Source organism: Sebastes umbrosus, chromosome 17 (assembly GCF_015220745.1).
Source record: "Sebastes umbrosus isolate fSebUmb1 chromosome 17, fSebUmb1.pri, whole genome shotgun sequence".
NCBI lineage: Eukaryota > Metazoa > Chordata > Actinopteri > Perciformes > Sebastidae > Sebastes > Sebastes umbrosus.
In genome coordinates, this window is record NC_051285.1 from 7,092,265 (window position 1) to 7,108,235 (window position 15,971).

At 38.8% G+C, this 15,971-nt stretch overlaps 1 protein-coding gene across 1 annotated transcript in view; it reads left to right on the forward strand.

The window, feature by feature from the left end:
- acsl6 (acyl-CoA synthetase long chain family member 6) overlaps nt 1–14,094 on the forward strand; it is a 48,701-nt gene extending 34,607 nt beyond the window's left edge. Inside the window, 11 exon segments of the mRNA XM_037748964.1 lie at nt 4,183–4,317; nt 4,737–4,871; nt 6,296–6,391; nt 7,542–7,614; nt 10,464–10,552; nt 10,855–10,971; nt 11,118–11,261; nt 11,521–11,577; nt 11,579–11,623; nt 11,706–11,777; nt 12,734–14,094. Coding sequence (XP_037604892.1) covers nt 4,183–4,317; nt 4,737–4,871; nt 6,296–6,391; nt 7,542–7,614; nt 10,464–10,552; nt 10,855–10,971; nt 11,118–11,261; nt 11,521–11,577; nt 11,579–11,623; nt 11,706–11,777; nt 12,734–12,874 — 1,104 coding nt within the window. The 3' untranslated portion in view covers nt 12,875–14,094.
- The last annotated feature ends 1,877 nt before the right edge of the window (nt 14,095–15,971 follow it).

The window sequence follows — 15,971 nt, forward strand, 5'->3', positions numbered from 1 at the left end:
CAATATTCACCGCTGCATTTCCAACGAAACCTTAAAGAACTACAGGATGTCCCTCCGTTGGAGGATTTTCCCCGCCTGTTTGCCGGAGGACATTAAATTCCACTGGGACACAACAAAAACACACACACATACATAGCGATATCGACATCAAACAAAGAAATAATGAGTAAAGGCTGAGTCATATTATTTAAGGGACTCTTGGGGTTTGTCTCTGTTTAGTCATCTGTCAAACTATAGCTCACAATGGTACCTGAACAACAATACCTATCACATGGAAGCACACAGGAAACCTAACTGTGCTCCCATTCCTGTTTACTTTTGATTTTTCTTATCACCATACACAGATGCATTAGTAGTTTGGTCATCTTGCCATTTTCATCCATCCTGCTGAGAACAAATGAACAGCATGTTTTCAGTAATGTTACAGCAAAGGAAAGTTTGTTCATTGATATTTAGGGTTTAATGTTTCACAAACTGAACAGATCACACAAACTAAAATGTTTCAGTCTTTCCATCTAAATCTAAAATGTTTCAGTCTATCCATCTAAGCCTTCGCCAAAACCACCAGACCAGTAATTTTACCTTGCATAACACAAGGGTTGCTGGTCTGTTTGTACTCTTGTGTGACAGTCACGCTAGCTGTTTCATCCAAGTTTTTACCAAATGTTGACAGCAGATACAACATTTACCCTCCGGACAGAGTGGCAGTATTTAGAGGTTGTTTTTACTGAGAATCCGTGAAGCCAAAATCCGTCAATCAAAGGCTCTGAGTGCTTAGAATAATTTTCCTTCCTGATTTGGGATCAGTCATAAAATATGACAAACAAACAACTGAAACATGTTCTGAAGTGGGGTTGTCTGAGGTACTTATCCATAGTCAGTGTATTACCTACAGTAGACGACAATCGATACGCCCCCAGTTTGGAGAAACAGACAGGAGTTACCAAATGGAATTAACGCAATATACTGCTATGGACGGGGTCGGCAGAAAAACGTATTTTAGCCACCTAAAAGAAAGGCCCACCTAAAACAATCAATATCAGTTTAAGTGTATGTTATATTTAGAATATTTTCAACGCTTTACCTTGCCATCAGACAGCCCTTTCCGACGGGGAACTGAATCCATTTTATCCATCTATGCTCTCGCCACAGCCACCAGACTCCATTGAAAAGAACAGTAATTTTACCTCGCAGAACACAGGGGTTGCTGGTCTACCGCTGCCTCGATCTGTTAGTTTGTTTGGTGAATGAATCCAAGCTAATCTAAGTTACACAATAACACAAACAAAATAACCGATCAAGGTAGCGGTAGACCAGCAACTCCCGTGTTCTGCGAGGTAAAATTACTGTTTTTTTTTTTTTTTTAAATGGAGCCTGGTTGCTTTTGCGAGAGCATAGATAACGGCTTCAGTTCCCCGTCGTAAACATAGACTGCATAGCTGCCTCACAGAAAGGTAAACCGGTGAAGATATTCTAAATATGGCATACACTTAAACATATAAATATTTTTAGGAGAGCCGTTCTTTTAGCTGGCTAAAATATGTTTTGCTGCCGACCCCGTCCGCAGCAGGACATTGCTTTGCGATGATACTCCTGTCTGTTTCTCCAAGCTGGGGTCGTGCCGACCATCATCTATTGTAGGTAATACACTGACTATGGATAAGTACCTCATACAACCCCACTTCAAAACCCCCAAACTAGCACTTTAATGAGCCTTAGTCCTGCCAAACATTTTTAATACACTGTAAATCTTAGGTATCTTTTTGCATTAAGTGGATCATCAAGTTACATAAATATATATACAGTATGAGTGTGCCTTGTCATGTGAGTGTCATGTGCCATGTAGTTATCACGCAGCCAATTGGGTTGCATCAGGTTGAACCAGCCCGGTTTGTTTGCCTTCAAGGCACAGGCAGCGGCATGAGACTCAGTCCCAGGAAACCACCCAACTTCCCCTGAAAGCAGCATATCAGATCACACACAGGCTCAATAGTCTCACACACACACACACACACACAAACACATCTCTCCATTTCTGATACGGTGTCACAATCAGCGGCAAAAAAAAAGGGCGGACCTTCCTCTTTGCTGTGTCCTCAGACGCTCTCAGAAACAGGAACATGGTCACATTTGGAGCGTGTTGTTACAGGCATTTGACAACAAAAGGATGCGTGCTGAGCTAACACAAATTCTCTCTGTGGAAGTGACACAACCTGCAAATAATCTGTAAAAGGGTGTGTGTGCATGTGTGTGTGTGTGTGTGTGTGTGGGAAGAAAAACTTTGAAGATCAGGCCAATTGAACATACATTAATTCTCATTTGAACATCTTTCATGCACGTGTTAGTTTGTACAATAATCCCCAACAGTCTCTAAGTCGCTGCAACATGTGACTCTGCACATTAGTTTTCTTGGTTGTCTGATTTGTTGGTTGTTGGTTTGAGTCATTTGAATTGTTCAAATGTAAGCATGACTACTCGTATCTCTTCCCTGCTGGGTGCAGGATCCAGAGGTAGAAAGGACAGGAGTAGTAGTAGTCAGATGCTTCACTCGTGATTAGTAGATGATTTCTGAATAATGAGTCACTTCTGCTGCTTTTGTCTTGAGTTAATCCTCTGTGAGCGATGCTACTTCCTCCCATGTATGAGTGTAAAACACAGAAGTCATGCCTCGACATATACAGTAGCGTGCCTTGTTGCAAAACAATCAGTAAGGGTCACCTTGTTTACGCCGAATTCACACCAGGCAGCGGCAAAGTGTGGCTCGCCACAATGACATTTTTCAGCAGCTGCTAGGCGAATTCATGTGTTTCAGGCGAGAAGAAATTCCTTGTAACAGACGTCAACATGTCACAGGAGTCACAGGACCTGTTTACTGTTTACTTTCCTCTCTGGCCATACTTCGTCGCTAAAAGTTAAACTTTTCCCAACTTTTATTTGCCCACACATCGCCGCTGAATGAAGCGGCCACAGCTCGCTGAGCTCGGGATCGGCCGCTGCAGCTTTTCAGAATCATTGCATGGCAGATAGCTTAAACATCATATGCAAAATAGTAAGGTTCCTCTTTTTGTTCAATGACATGAGGTTTGAGAGTGTGGGAGAGTCAGTGATGACTGATACATAAACCTGGTTATTTCACATGAGTGCCCAACAAGTGCATGTAAATTTATCAGTAATTTACCTGTTTGTGATCTCCAATCCAGTGTAGCACAATTACTGGAATGTGGTTTTAATACAGTCACTCAGTATCCACCAGATTATGTACAGAATATTATAAATAGAAAAAGGGGGTTCCCTAATGCACTTTGAACTATTGTTTGAAAAAATGCTATATTTCATGAATAGGGCTGTCAAAGTTAATGTGATAATAACGCGTTAACGCAAATTCGTTTTAACGCCACTAATTTCTTTAACACATTAACACAATCGATCTTTCGGAGGGGGCTCAGCTTTAGAGCTAGAGTGAAGATACTGACATCATATGAAACTAGAAAACCTAAGGAATCCATTGGTAACAACCAGGTCATACGAGCTTGAGCGCGACGGAGGCTAAATAGTGCTCCAAACTTGCGCTAAATTTTGGCGAGGAAAAACTGTCATGGCCATTTTCAAAGGGGTCCCTTGACCTCTGACCTCAAGATATGTGAATGAAAATGGGTTCTATGGGTACCCACGAGTCTCCCCTTTATAAACATGCCCACTTTATGATAATCACATGCAGTTTTGGACAAGTCATAGTCAAGTCAGCACACTGACACACTGACAGCTGTAGTTGCCCGTTGGGCTGCAGTTTGCCATGTTATGATTTGAGCATATTTTTTATGCTAAATGCAGTACCTGTGAGGGTTTCTGGAAAAATTTGTCATTGTTTTGTGTTGTTAATTGATCTCAAATAATAAATATATACATACATTTGCATAAAGCACCCCACGCCCATGTTGATATAAGTATTAAATACTTAAAAAATCAATCTCCTTTTAAAGTACATTTTGACCAGATAAAAAATGTGCTATTAATCGGGATTAACTATTTTAATCGAATGACAGCCCTATTCACGAATACAGATTACTTCCATGAATTTCTATCTAAAATGTCAAGTGATTTAACCCCTGTCAGTGTTGGGATTTTATCAATAAGACACACCAGACAGCTGGTAACGTTAAGCTCACTATGTGTTTCCTGCAGTCTGTGGTGTACTGCCATGGAGGACGGATCGGGTTCTATCAGGGCGACATCCGCCTCCTCCCAGATGACATGAAGACCCTGCGGCCGACCATTTTCCCAGTGGTGCCTCGACTGCTCAACCGCATGTACGACAAGGTGAGATAAACAGATGAAGAAAAGGCTTTTAAATAAACTGTTTTTTTTCAGTTCACTGTGAATTTCTCTAGAAAACATACCAGCTGTGATAATGGGTGTTGTCTGGCATTCTGACACTGAGAGGGATTTGAGGTTTAAAAAACACATAAAATGGGTTACTACTACGTTTCTGAGTCATGTTACGATAAATTTTGTAGCTGTGGTTTAGGGATAGAATGATGACTAATGCATTGAAGTCTGGTTTCTTAAGAAATGCATGCTGTGTAATAAAAAAACTCTAAATTTTAAGAGAGGGTTGTTACGGAGAATGCTACCAGTCTTCAATCATTTCTGGTAATGTACATGTTTTCAACAGCTGCAACGAGAAGGGCCTGTCCCCAACCAAACAAACGTGTTTGTTGTCTTTGTCTCCTCTGCAGATCTTCAGCCAGGCTAATAGCCCGTTGAAGCGCTGGCTGCTCAACTTTGCTGCTAAGAGAAAAGGTGCTGAAGTCAGCAGCGGGATCATTCGCAGTGACAGCTTCTGGGACAAAGTCTTCTTCAGTAAGATTCAGGTAAATGGTGTTTCCTCTTCCTGAACTAAATGGGCCACCGTGGATTTCTGTTCCACAAGCTGGTGACATCCTGCAACATCACCATCACCAAGTTAATTATGATGAAGGTGCGCAGTTGAAGTCAAAGCCAGATTTCTATATTGTGGTTTTCACCCTAAATACCATCATTGCTATGCCTTTGTAAAGCAAGGTTAACATTCCATAAATGTTTTGACACAGTTAGGGGAAATGATGCATCTCACTACTGTATTCCTGGCATTTCCAACTGTCTGGCTTGAAGACTGGTGAGACAAGTTTATGCCACAACTCACTGACAGCATAATTTTTTTACCAGCAAGGATCTTTACCAGCCGTGACAGCGATGCTGGGATTGTTACCTGAGTCTGTGTGTGTGTCACCATGGCAAAATGTGGTCCTGGACTCACCTATTTAGCAGGAACTGCCACAGTACTTTGCCAGGTATTCATATTTCTGTCTGTCTGTCTGTAGACAGATTTTGTAATCCGATAGCGTTACAATCGGGCAAGACGCAGTTACGAAACTTTACAGGTGTGTAGTTGAGATCAAAATGAAGGCTGAGTTTGAAGATGGGTGTGGTCCAAGCAAGGGCGCTGGAAGTAGGGGGGTAGGAAGTGGGGAGGGGGCCATTTGGTGTTGCGGCTGGTGTGATCCCATCACAACATGGTCATGGTTTTTTTCACTTTTCCACGGAAAAATTGGTTAAAGGAAGAAGATTTTCTAGAAGGAGCAAATCTTATGTTTGAACAAACCCTGCAAGAAGACAGTGTTTGTGGAGAGAAAAAAGATCATCATGCACCAGAGCTCCTAAAAGTAATTACACAACCAAAGACACTATTAAACTATAGACTGTTTAAGTTGCACGTAGTATTTTTATAATCCTATTTTCACTTTAAATTCCAATATAATCAAGCAGGTGTAAAAGTAGTTGTCACACTTGCCTGTATTTATTCTTTAGTGTGCTGCATTGTTTGTATTTTACCACTTAGAATTAATGGTAATCTTCCTGAGCTCTTTGCAATTATCTAGACTTAAAGTCCCTGAAAACTGTATTTCTCCATAACCTTTTTGACCAAGAGAGCAACATAAAAAACTGGTTCATCAGGTTGGGTTTGTTTATATTTAGAGATCAAACAGCTCACCAACTGTCATCAGATTGCAAACCAGTGAGAAGAGCACAGAGAAAAAAACAAAACCAGAAACGTCTCATGTAATATAACTAAAACAGTTTGACCCCATCGCTCACAGTAAGAAGCAGATTGAGAGAGAGCCTTGAAAGCCCGTTCTTTAAAATCCAATATAAACAATACATTCTTGGATTGTTTTTTTTTATTATTAATATTATTTTACGAAAAAATGAAAGTGAAGACCCCTCTGTAGTGATCATGTGTTTCCTGTCTGCACAGGCCAGCCTCGGAGGAAGACTGAGGATGATTATAACAGGAGCGGCTCCTACCTCGCCCACCGTCCTGGGATTTCTCAGAGCAGCTCTGGGATGCCAGGTCAGACAAACACACACACACACACACTCATATATATATGTTTGTACTACTATTCTTTGACGAACCTCATTCACGTAATTGATTCTCTAGACCCTAACCATCACAACTACATGCCTACAAACCCTTACCTTAAAGGGATAGTTCAGATGTTTTGAAGTGGGGTTGTATGAGGTACTTATCTATAGTCAGTGTATTACTTACAGTAGATGACGGTCGACACACCCCCAGTTTGGAGAAACAGACAGGAGTTACCGCATGGGAGCCAAGCAATGTACTGCTGTGGACGGGGCTAGCAGCAAAACGTATTTAAGCCACTTAAAAGAAAGGCTCAACTAACTAACATCAGTTTAAGTGTATGCTATATTTAGAATGTTTTCACCTGTTTAACTTTCCGTGAGAAAGCTGTACAGTCTATGTTTCCGATGGAGAACTGAAGCCGTTATCTATGCTCTCGCCAAATCAACAAAACCACATTGAAAAAAACTGTAATTTTACTTCGCAGAACACGAGAGTAGCTGGTCTACCGCTGCCTCAATCGAGTGGTAGATCGAGTGGTAGATCAGCAACCCGTGTTCTGCGAGGTAAAATTACAGTTTTTTTCAATGGAGTCTGGTAGCTTGGATGAGAGTATAGATGGATACAACAGCTTCAGTTCCCGTTGGAAAGGTCTGACGGCAAGGTCAACTGATGAAAATATTCTAGATGTAGCGTACACTTGATATTGATATTTTAAGGTGAACCGTTCTTTTAGGCGGCTAAAATACGTCTTGCTACCGACATTATCCACAGCAGTACATTGCTTTGCTCCGGTGTCGGTAACTCCTGTCTGCTTCTCCAAACTGGGGGTGTGCCGGCCGTCATCTACTGTAGGTAAAAACACTGACTATGGAGAAGTACCTCATGCAACCCCACTTCAAAAAACCCAAACTATCCCTTTAACAAAAACTTAATTCTAAACTTAAGCCTAAAACTACATATAAATCTTTAAATAGCCCTTTAAAGAAGTGAGGACCAGACAAAATGCCCTCACTCTGAAGGCCTAAAACTCAAATTGGTCCTCACAAAGATATGTATAGGCTATGTTCAACCATCATACAGTACAGTACATGCACAAATACAACCTCTCAACATGGCCTGTGTCTGTGTGCAGGTGTACGAGGCGTACGGCCAGACAGAGTGCACAGCTGGCTGCACCTTCACCACACCTGGCGACTGGACCCCAGGTGAGCGTTTGTGTAACAGGCCATGAAAAGGAAGACAGATCCTTATCTCTGCCGGACTCAATGAACTTGTTTACTTGACTAGAGGCTCAGTTCAAAGGTGTGGTCATGATTGTGAGAAATGAACATGCTGTGATAGTGTTTAATTAAGGTCAGTGTGTGTGTGTAAACTTGATAAGTGAACTGCTGCTGCTCCGTGAATGCCCCTGATATGAAACGTGGGCTCACAGCTGCTCAGATAATGATGTAACTACTGAGGTCTTATCAGCTCCGCTCCCAGTGAGCATTTTATAGATCACCCACAGTGGAAAATAAGCAGGGCGAGAGTGAGGGGGAGGCTGTGCAGTAGAGGGAGAAAGGAAAAAGGCGAGGCCCGGAAGGGTGGGACGGACAGAAAGAAAGGAGCTGTTCGGCCACATTATCAACAAACAGTCATAATGTCGGCTACGGTTTTTGCCAACATCAACAAGCCTGTATATAAGACAAGTAGCTGCCACAACTGCCCGTATTTACCCTCTAGTGTTCAGTTAAACGTCTTGGCATTGATAGTAATTTTCCAAGTGTCCAATTGTACAGACTAAAAGCTATTTATGGATTTAACTGTGTTATAATTGGCTGTCTGATTAAGTCATCAAATAATAGATTTTTAGCTGGAGATAAACCAAAATAAACCAGTACATTTTAATACATCACCTTTGTTTTAGATATATATTCAGATGCAATACAATCTGTCTTTAGGGTTAGGATTTTAGGTTAATAATTTAAATAAATTTATTATTATTATTATTATTATTATTATTATTATTATTATTATTATTATTAATAATAACAATAATAATATTATTATTATTATTATTATTATTACTAAGCACATATTATACCGCATAAACAAATGCATAACTAATGCCTACCCTTCATTAAATGTTCTAGGTATTTGCATCTAAGGGCTGCAACTAACTATTATTTTCATTGTTGATTTTCTCAATTAATCGATGGTTCGATAGATATTCCGTTTACTGTCATAGAGGAGTAAAGAAACCAGAAAATATTCACATTTAAGAAGCTGGAATCAGAGTGTTTTGACTTTTATTTCTTAAAAAATTACTCAGGCCGATTAATTATCAAAATAGTTGGTGATTCATTTAATAATTGACAACTAATGGATTAATCGTTGCAGTTCTAGTTGCATCTACACATTCTATTTTATAGAAAATTATACAAAAATGAAAATTCATATGGAATTGACAAGTGGGAAATAGCTCAATCCATCAAAGTGAGAGAAACATTTAAATTTTACAGAAGCACGACAGATGAATTAGTGAAATAAATGGTGTTGCAACAGGTTGGCATCATAAGAACTGAATAGCTTTCCAACATGGTGCCCTATTCATTGAAATAAATGAATGTTAATTCTTCCAGGCTTTTGAGGGTTTTTGCTATCTTACTGCGTGCACACACAAATACAAAAAACATGAGTAAGATGAAATAACACCACACAGCTCAGAGCTTTTCCTGAGAGCCTAGTGAACATGCCATCACCTGCTCTCAGTTACATTTGTTTTCTCTGTGTGGACGGAGCTTTAACGACCCTGGTTTTTGTATAAACTAGACTTAGTAGGTAAACCACAGTGAGCACTTATCTCTTATTCAATTCACTAAATAAATCCACCTAATCCCTGAAGGGAACATGGAGATGAAGGTGATGAGTTAGGACTTAAGTGATCATGAAAGTCATGTTTGTCAGTTTCCAGCATGTTATTGATGAAGATTTCATGCTGTATATAAAACCTTTTGTGAGCTTTATAATTCTTAATATCTGAGTATTACTCGTAGTGTAATTATTGTCTTGTTTGTCCTTTTATATGTAGCATGTAGGTTGTAGTGAGGTATAACATGAGTCAACTCACTGGCTTATATGTATTGTATTTAGTTTGTATGAGTAATGACACAGTTTGACCTTGCAGTAAAAAGCACAAACTGCTTTTGTAAAAATAACTGAAGAAAATGACTTAAAAGTGTCTCAATTGTTTTGTTTAGGCTGAATTAATATGGAAAATTACGAATCACGACCTTTGACCTTTAAAGCATAAAACAGCTACTGCAATTTGTGAGACAGTGTCGTCTTTGTCAGTCATTTATTTTTTGTCTGAATCAGTGAAATAATTAACAAATACGTATACAGTATGTATATATATATATGCATTAAACATTAAAAGAGTAGTTTGATCTCCTACTCGAACACAGAAGCTGTTCATTTACTGCTATTTGACTGGAGTAGAAGGAACCCTACTGTGGTAAAAATCTGTTAATGTTAAAGCTCCTCATTTAAAATGTACTACTAGTTGCCTTCACCCTTGAATTCCACTATTTTCTTCCTATGTCCACATGTGTTTTTAGAGTAAAGATGGGTGAAACAAACACAGAGAGAAATGGCTTGATACATTTTTTATTATTGCACATCAGCCAAAACCCTAACATGAAACCATAACCTCATGTGCCTGTTGTGCGGCTTGCAGCGCTGGCAGTAATTAAAAGACTGTTAGATCACCAGATCACTATGTTGACCAACATCTAAATGTAGTCCAGCATTACCCCCTGCTGCTCGCTTCTGATACTGCATGAGGTATTTGTATTTCAATGAAAAAAAATATGACCTTTCTTTCTTTTAGATTTCATAGACATTAAGTTTAAAATAGTTTTTAATGAATGTAACCAAATGTGTTCAGGTGAAAATAGTCCCTCCTCCTCCTCACATAGTTATCGAAGGATGTCCAAGTTGACACACAAAAAAGGAAAATGATTCAAGAAGAAAAGGTTGTTTTGTTGAGTTTTTAATTATTTTGTTTCAATAGGTCACGTCGGAGCGCCGCTGCCATGTAACCTCATCAGACTGGTGGATGTTCCTGACAAGAATTACTTTGCCTCTAAAGGAGAGGGAGAGGTAAGTAATATGATTTTGAAAGAAAGAAACATTCACACTGTACATACAGTACACAGTATGTGTATAAGTTTATGTGTGTGTGTGTGTGTGTGTGTTCATGATCAGAGAGCTAACTGTAAGCTCTTTTAAAATTTTTACAATGCCGCTTTGACGGAGTCGACATGCGATAATCTAGAGAATAAAAGCGTCATATAAAATAAGATTACATAGGAACATACATTTTTTTATTAGAATAAAATCTGTGTCAGTGTTTGTAGAGGAGTATACTGTATATTTCACCACTTTTCTAATCTCCCGTGTAGGTTTGTGTGAAGGGACCAAACGTGTTTAAGGGCTACCTCAAAGACCCGGAGAGGACGGCCGAGACGCTGGACACAGACGGCTGGCTTCACACCGGAGACATCGGCAAATGGTTGCCTGTATGTACACACAGCTCACATCACACTCCATTATAGGCATAATAAAATATTTTATATTACACAGCATTTGCATTGTTTTTACATGAGCACCTCTCAGGATTTTCATCCTGTTTCTAGTCATTTATTCAACTTCTCCTCTGCTGCAGAATGGCACACTGAAGATCATCGACAGGAAGAAGCACATCTTCAAGTTGGCGCAGGGCGAGTACATTTCCCCCGAGAAGATCGAGAACATCTACATTAGGAGCCAACCTGTGGCACAGCTCTATGTTCATGGAGATAGCCTGCAGGTACGAATACTAAAACAAGCACACACATCATTTGAATGTCCTATAGACCTTAATTAATGTAATTCTCAGCTGTCCACGTTAAGCTTTCCGAATGAAATGATTGGCTCCTGAGAGCCTGCGACTATGTCTGTGCTATGGTTCTTGTGCTCCATTTCAAACCAGGACAAATAGAGCACATAATCACCTATCTGGTGCTATTTTTTAAGCTGAATTAGTACACAATCTTTTGACTTTTGCCTCTTATGTTTGCTCTTTCTAGTCCTGTTTGGTGGGAATTGTGGTTCCTGACCCTGAAGTCATGCCTGAATGGGCCAAGAAAAAAAGGCATATTAGGCACCTACAAGGACCTCTGTAAAAACACGGTAGGTGACACGCGGCTCAAACACTTCCAAACGCTGTTGATAATAGATTCTACGGAAAATAACTTTCTTCTTTTGTCAACAGGAATTAAAGAAGGCGATCCTTGAAGATTTGGTGCGTCTGGGCAAGGCCAGTGGCCTCCACTCTTTTGAGCAGGTAGGTTCTGTAGGCAGTTATATGTTTGGGTTTGTTACATTTGTTGTAGCAGCCTTGGTCTTAAAGCTACAGTATGTCCGTCCGTTTCTGTGTCATCAACATCTCAAGGAAGGTCTGTTTGATTTTGTCATAATGTCTTTATAGGATCCTTTAGTAATGCAATTATTCACAAATTGCTCCAGTCTGAGCCACTCAGTAAAATAATGACAGTAAAATATTTATACTGCAGCAGTTAATAAATATATTTAGGGCTGCAAGTAATGATTATTTTCATTCTCGATTAATCTGTTGATTATTTTCACAATTAATCGAGTAGTTGTTTGGTCTATAAATGTCAGAAAATGGTGAAAAATGTCGATCAGTGTTTCCCAAAGCCAAGATGACGTCCTCATATGTCTTGTTTTGTCCACAACTCAAAGATATTCAGTTTACTGTCATAGAGGAGGAAAGAAACCAGAACATATTCACAGCTAAGAAGCTGGAATCAGAGAATTCAGACTTCTTTTTTTCCTTAAAAAATGACTCAAACCAATTAATCGATTATTAAAATAATTGCTGATTAATTTAATAGTTGATAATTAATTAATTAATTGTTGCAGCTCTAAATATATTGTGGTTTTACTGAAAATTTGAAATCTTCATTATCAGGAATATGAAAGGTTGGTGAGTTTTGAGTTTGTTTTCTCATTATATTAAAAACAAATAAAACAAAAATCAGCCAACTAAAAGAGTTATTGACATATAGGTGCTTGTTCCCTTGGATACGGTTAAGCAGAAAAATACTGTATATTACAGATCTTATGCGAAGACTTGTGTTATCTATAAAATATTCCCTAAAATGACACTAACCCGGGGTTCTTGTTAAAGTTATATAACCCAAGAGGAATGTAGTAACTTTGGGGAGACTCAAGAATCTTGTTCTCATTCAACATCTTTTCTACTCTTTCCTTTTAAAGGTGAAGAACATCTACGTCCACAACGAGATGTTCTCCATCGTAAACGGCCTCCTGACTCCGACACTAAAGGCCAAGAGGCCGGAGCTGAGGGAGTTCTTCAAGGAGAAGATCGAGCGGCTCTACAACAGCATCTCCATGTGAAGGCCGGCACATTTTCCCTTGGAGCATCTTAACACTAAGATCTGCTTTGACCATTGAACCGCAGTGGGACAAAGACGTGACACCTTAGGCTTAACATGCTTTGGGAAAACAAGCCAAACCTGGCCCTACTATGGAAGATTTAAAATAAAAAATCAAAGAAATAAAGTGGAAAACAATACACATTTGTATTTCCTTTTTATGTATGCATTTACTGCGGTATTATAATCCAATGAAAGCATATGTTAAAAGGAAAATGATGTAGCTTTTAGTCTGTGAACTGAATTGTTTTTCATTGTGACATGAATTTCCCATGCTGCATTAAGAACAAATCACACAACAGAAGTGGGTGCATCTCAGTGTTGTCCAGCAGAGGGCAGTATAAACCTGCCAACACTAAATACAAAGTAGTTTTCATGAGGATTTCACTTTATTTCTTTGTTTGATTTGTTTTAATTTAGGCATTTTAAATCTTACTTACATTGCTACCTGCTATTTCCCCAAAACAAACCATCAGATGCTCTCTCCCCAGCAGCAGCAGCACCTTTTATGTTGAGCAATCCACTCCTACTTCCTGTCAAACTGCTTCTCCTCCATCAGTTTAAACCCACCAGCCAAACACAACCTAAAAACCCACAGTTGTAGGCTACGACAGCAAGCGTGATGTCTTTGTGTATAGACTAGCTCAAGGAGATGTCCTGCTGAAACCTCGTGGGACAGTAATGGACTTCATCCTCAGTGGAAAACAGTAGATTTTCCTTTTAATCGAACAAGCAGTGCCGCCAAGCAGGGCCTGTGACATTTCCCCTGATCTGACACAGCAAAGATTCAACCCAGACATGGTGCAATTTGACCGAAAGCACATGTTTGAGGTCAGAGGTAGAGAGAGTAGCAGCTCCTGCCTTACAAATCACTGCTGTCTACACTGCTCCATGTTTGAGCCACATCCAGATCACACTTCATGTATTCGCTCGTTCATTAAAGTCACCGCTACATGGCTGTGATCGGCAGTTCAGCATGCATGCTATACTCGTTTATGTGAAGGACTGGCCCACTGTAACAATCACACTCAGTCGCTTCAATCACAACTTTCTTTACATCCATCTTTGCACAACTAGTATGTCAGGTAAAAAAAAAAAAGAGATAATGCAAAAAGCAGGGCTCAGGGCAATGCATGCAGTTTGCCCTGCGATGCTGGCACCGTTAGCGTTTGACTTGAAAAAGACGAGTATTTCTTTGTGGCCATTAATAGCAGGTTGTACGCAGCTGCCCCACAGCCACTGCTGCTAGTGCAAGGCTTTGTAACGTAGGCAAAGCTGATGAATCCCACTCACTGGAGGAAAAATAGAACAACCATCAACTTTTAAACAAAATAAGCTGTTTTTTTCTGAGGGTTTACACATAGAAGTAATGTATAGGCTTTTTAAGTTGATTACCGTCCCAAAGCATAAACAATGTGGATGTACATAAATGAGGACAGCTAGATGTAAGCATATTTATTAAAAATCAATGGTTTGAATGGATTTTTTTTCTCTCTTTTTGCGTGTAGTGAGATGAATTGTACTTATTTATTTATCTATTCTGCTGTAAAATGGAATCAGCACCATATCCTTGTAATGATTGAGTGCAGCAATAGGGATGAGGGAGGGTGGGGAATAGGTCAAGGGCAATGAAATAAAAAGATATTCTGGAATGATTTTAAACTAGTGTCTTGTTTCTTTTATTGCTTACAGGTTTTATTTTGAAAGATTTCCCTGGTATGAATGTCATGTTTCTATTTTTGGATTTAGGTTGTTTTTGTCTTGTCCATTCACCCAAACCAAATCGTGTCTATTTATTTATTTATTTCGAACATTTAACAGATAAAAATTTAAAAAAATATAACAAATAAAATGATTAGTAAAAACATAGTAAACTCATAATATACAAATTATAATAAACATGTAAACAAAACAAATATTACATGTCCAAAAAGGAGCAGAATGAAGTGTACACTTATGTGATCCTACCACTTCTCCATAACTATGTCTTTCACATTTGTTTTTATACATGGGAATATTCTGTAATCTTTGCTTTTTTTTGTGAAATATTGGATATTTTTTTTAAGTCTTAAGGCCTCAAACAATTATATAAAATAAACCATTTGAGAAGTTTGGAGGGAGAAATAAGTCTTTGGTGGAACTGATAACACAACTAGATGCTTTTATTTGCCAAAAAGGTTGGGAACAGCTGGTGTAGCCTATTGTATTTTATAAACATGTCATACAGTCTACTGTATTTGTATGTACAATCTTACTCTGAAAAGAGCTGTCAAATAAATGTAGAGGAGTAAAAAGTACAATATTTCCCTATGAAAGGTAGTGACGAAGTATAAAGCAGCATCAAATAGATTTTTTTATTACCCTATTAATACATTAAATTATAAATTAGTATTGCACAATCGAAAGGCACAACATTTAGCACATCACAGTTCACAATAATAAAGCAACAGAGCAAATGATAACAATAACAAGCAAAAAGGAAATTACAAGACAAAAATAAATATATGCATAAAGATATAAGGTTTTTTGAATTGTACAACCTTTTACATATAGTAGCCTTTGCATAAAATACTCAAGTAAAGTAGCTACAAGTACCTCAAACGAGTACTTAATTACAGTAGGCTACTTGACTAAATGTGCTGCAGACCAGAACGCTAATATATCTTGTTATTAATACAACTATTTCCAGTTATGATATTAGGCTACTGATCCTGATACTGAGGTGATTTGTTTTAAAGGTCCCATTTTGTAAAAAGTGAGATTTTCCTGTCTTTTATATTATAAAGCAGGTTTAAGTGTTATATAAATACTGTTAACTACCCTCAAAATACGGAGAAATACGCACAGCCCATATTCAGAAATTGTGCGTTTGAAAAAAGCCGTTAGGATTTCTGTGCATTTGTGATGTCACAAATATACAATATTTAGACCATTACGCGGTTTTAACCGTAATCATTCTAAATGTGTCCCAGTTTATTTCCTGTTTTGCTGTGTGCCTGTAAATAACATCAGCTGACAGGAAGTAAACATGGACCCAAGCTGTTGCCTAGCAACATAAT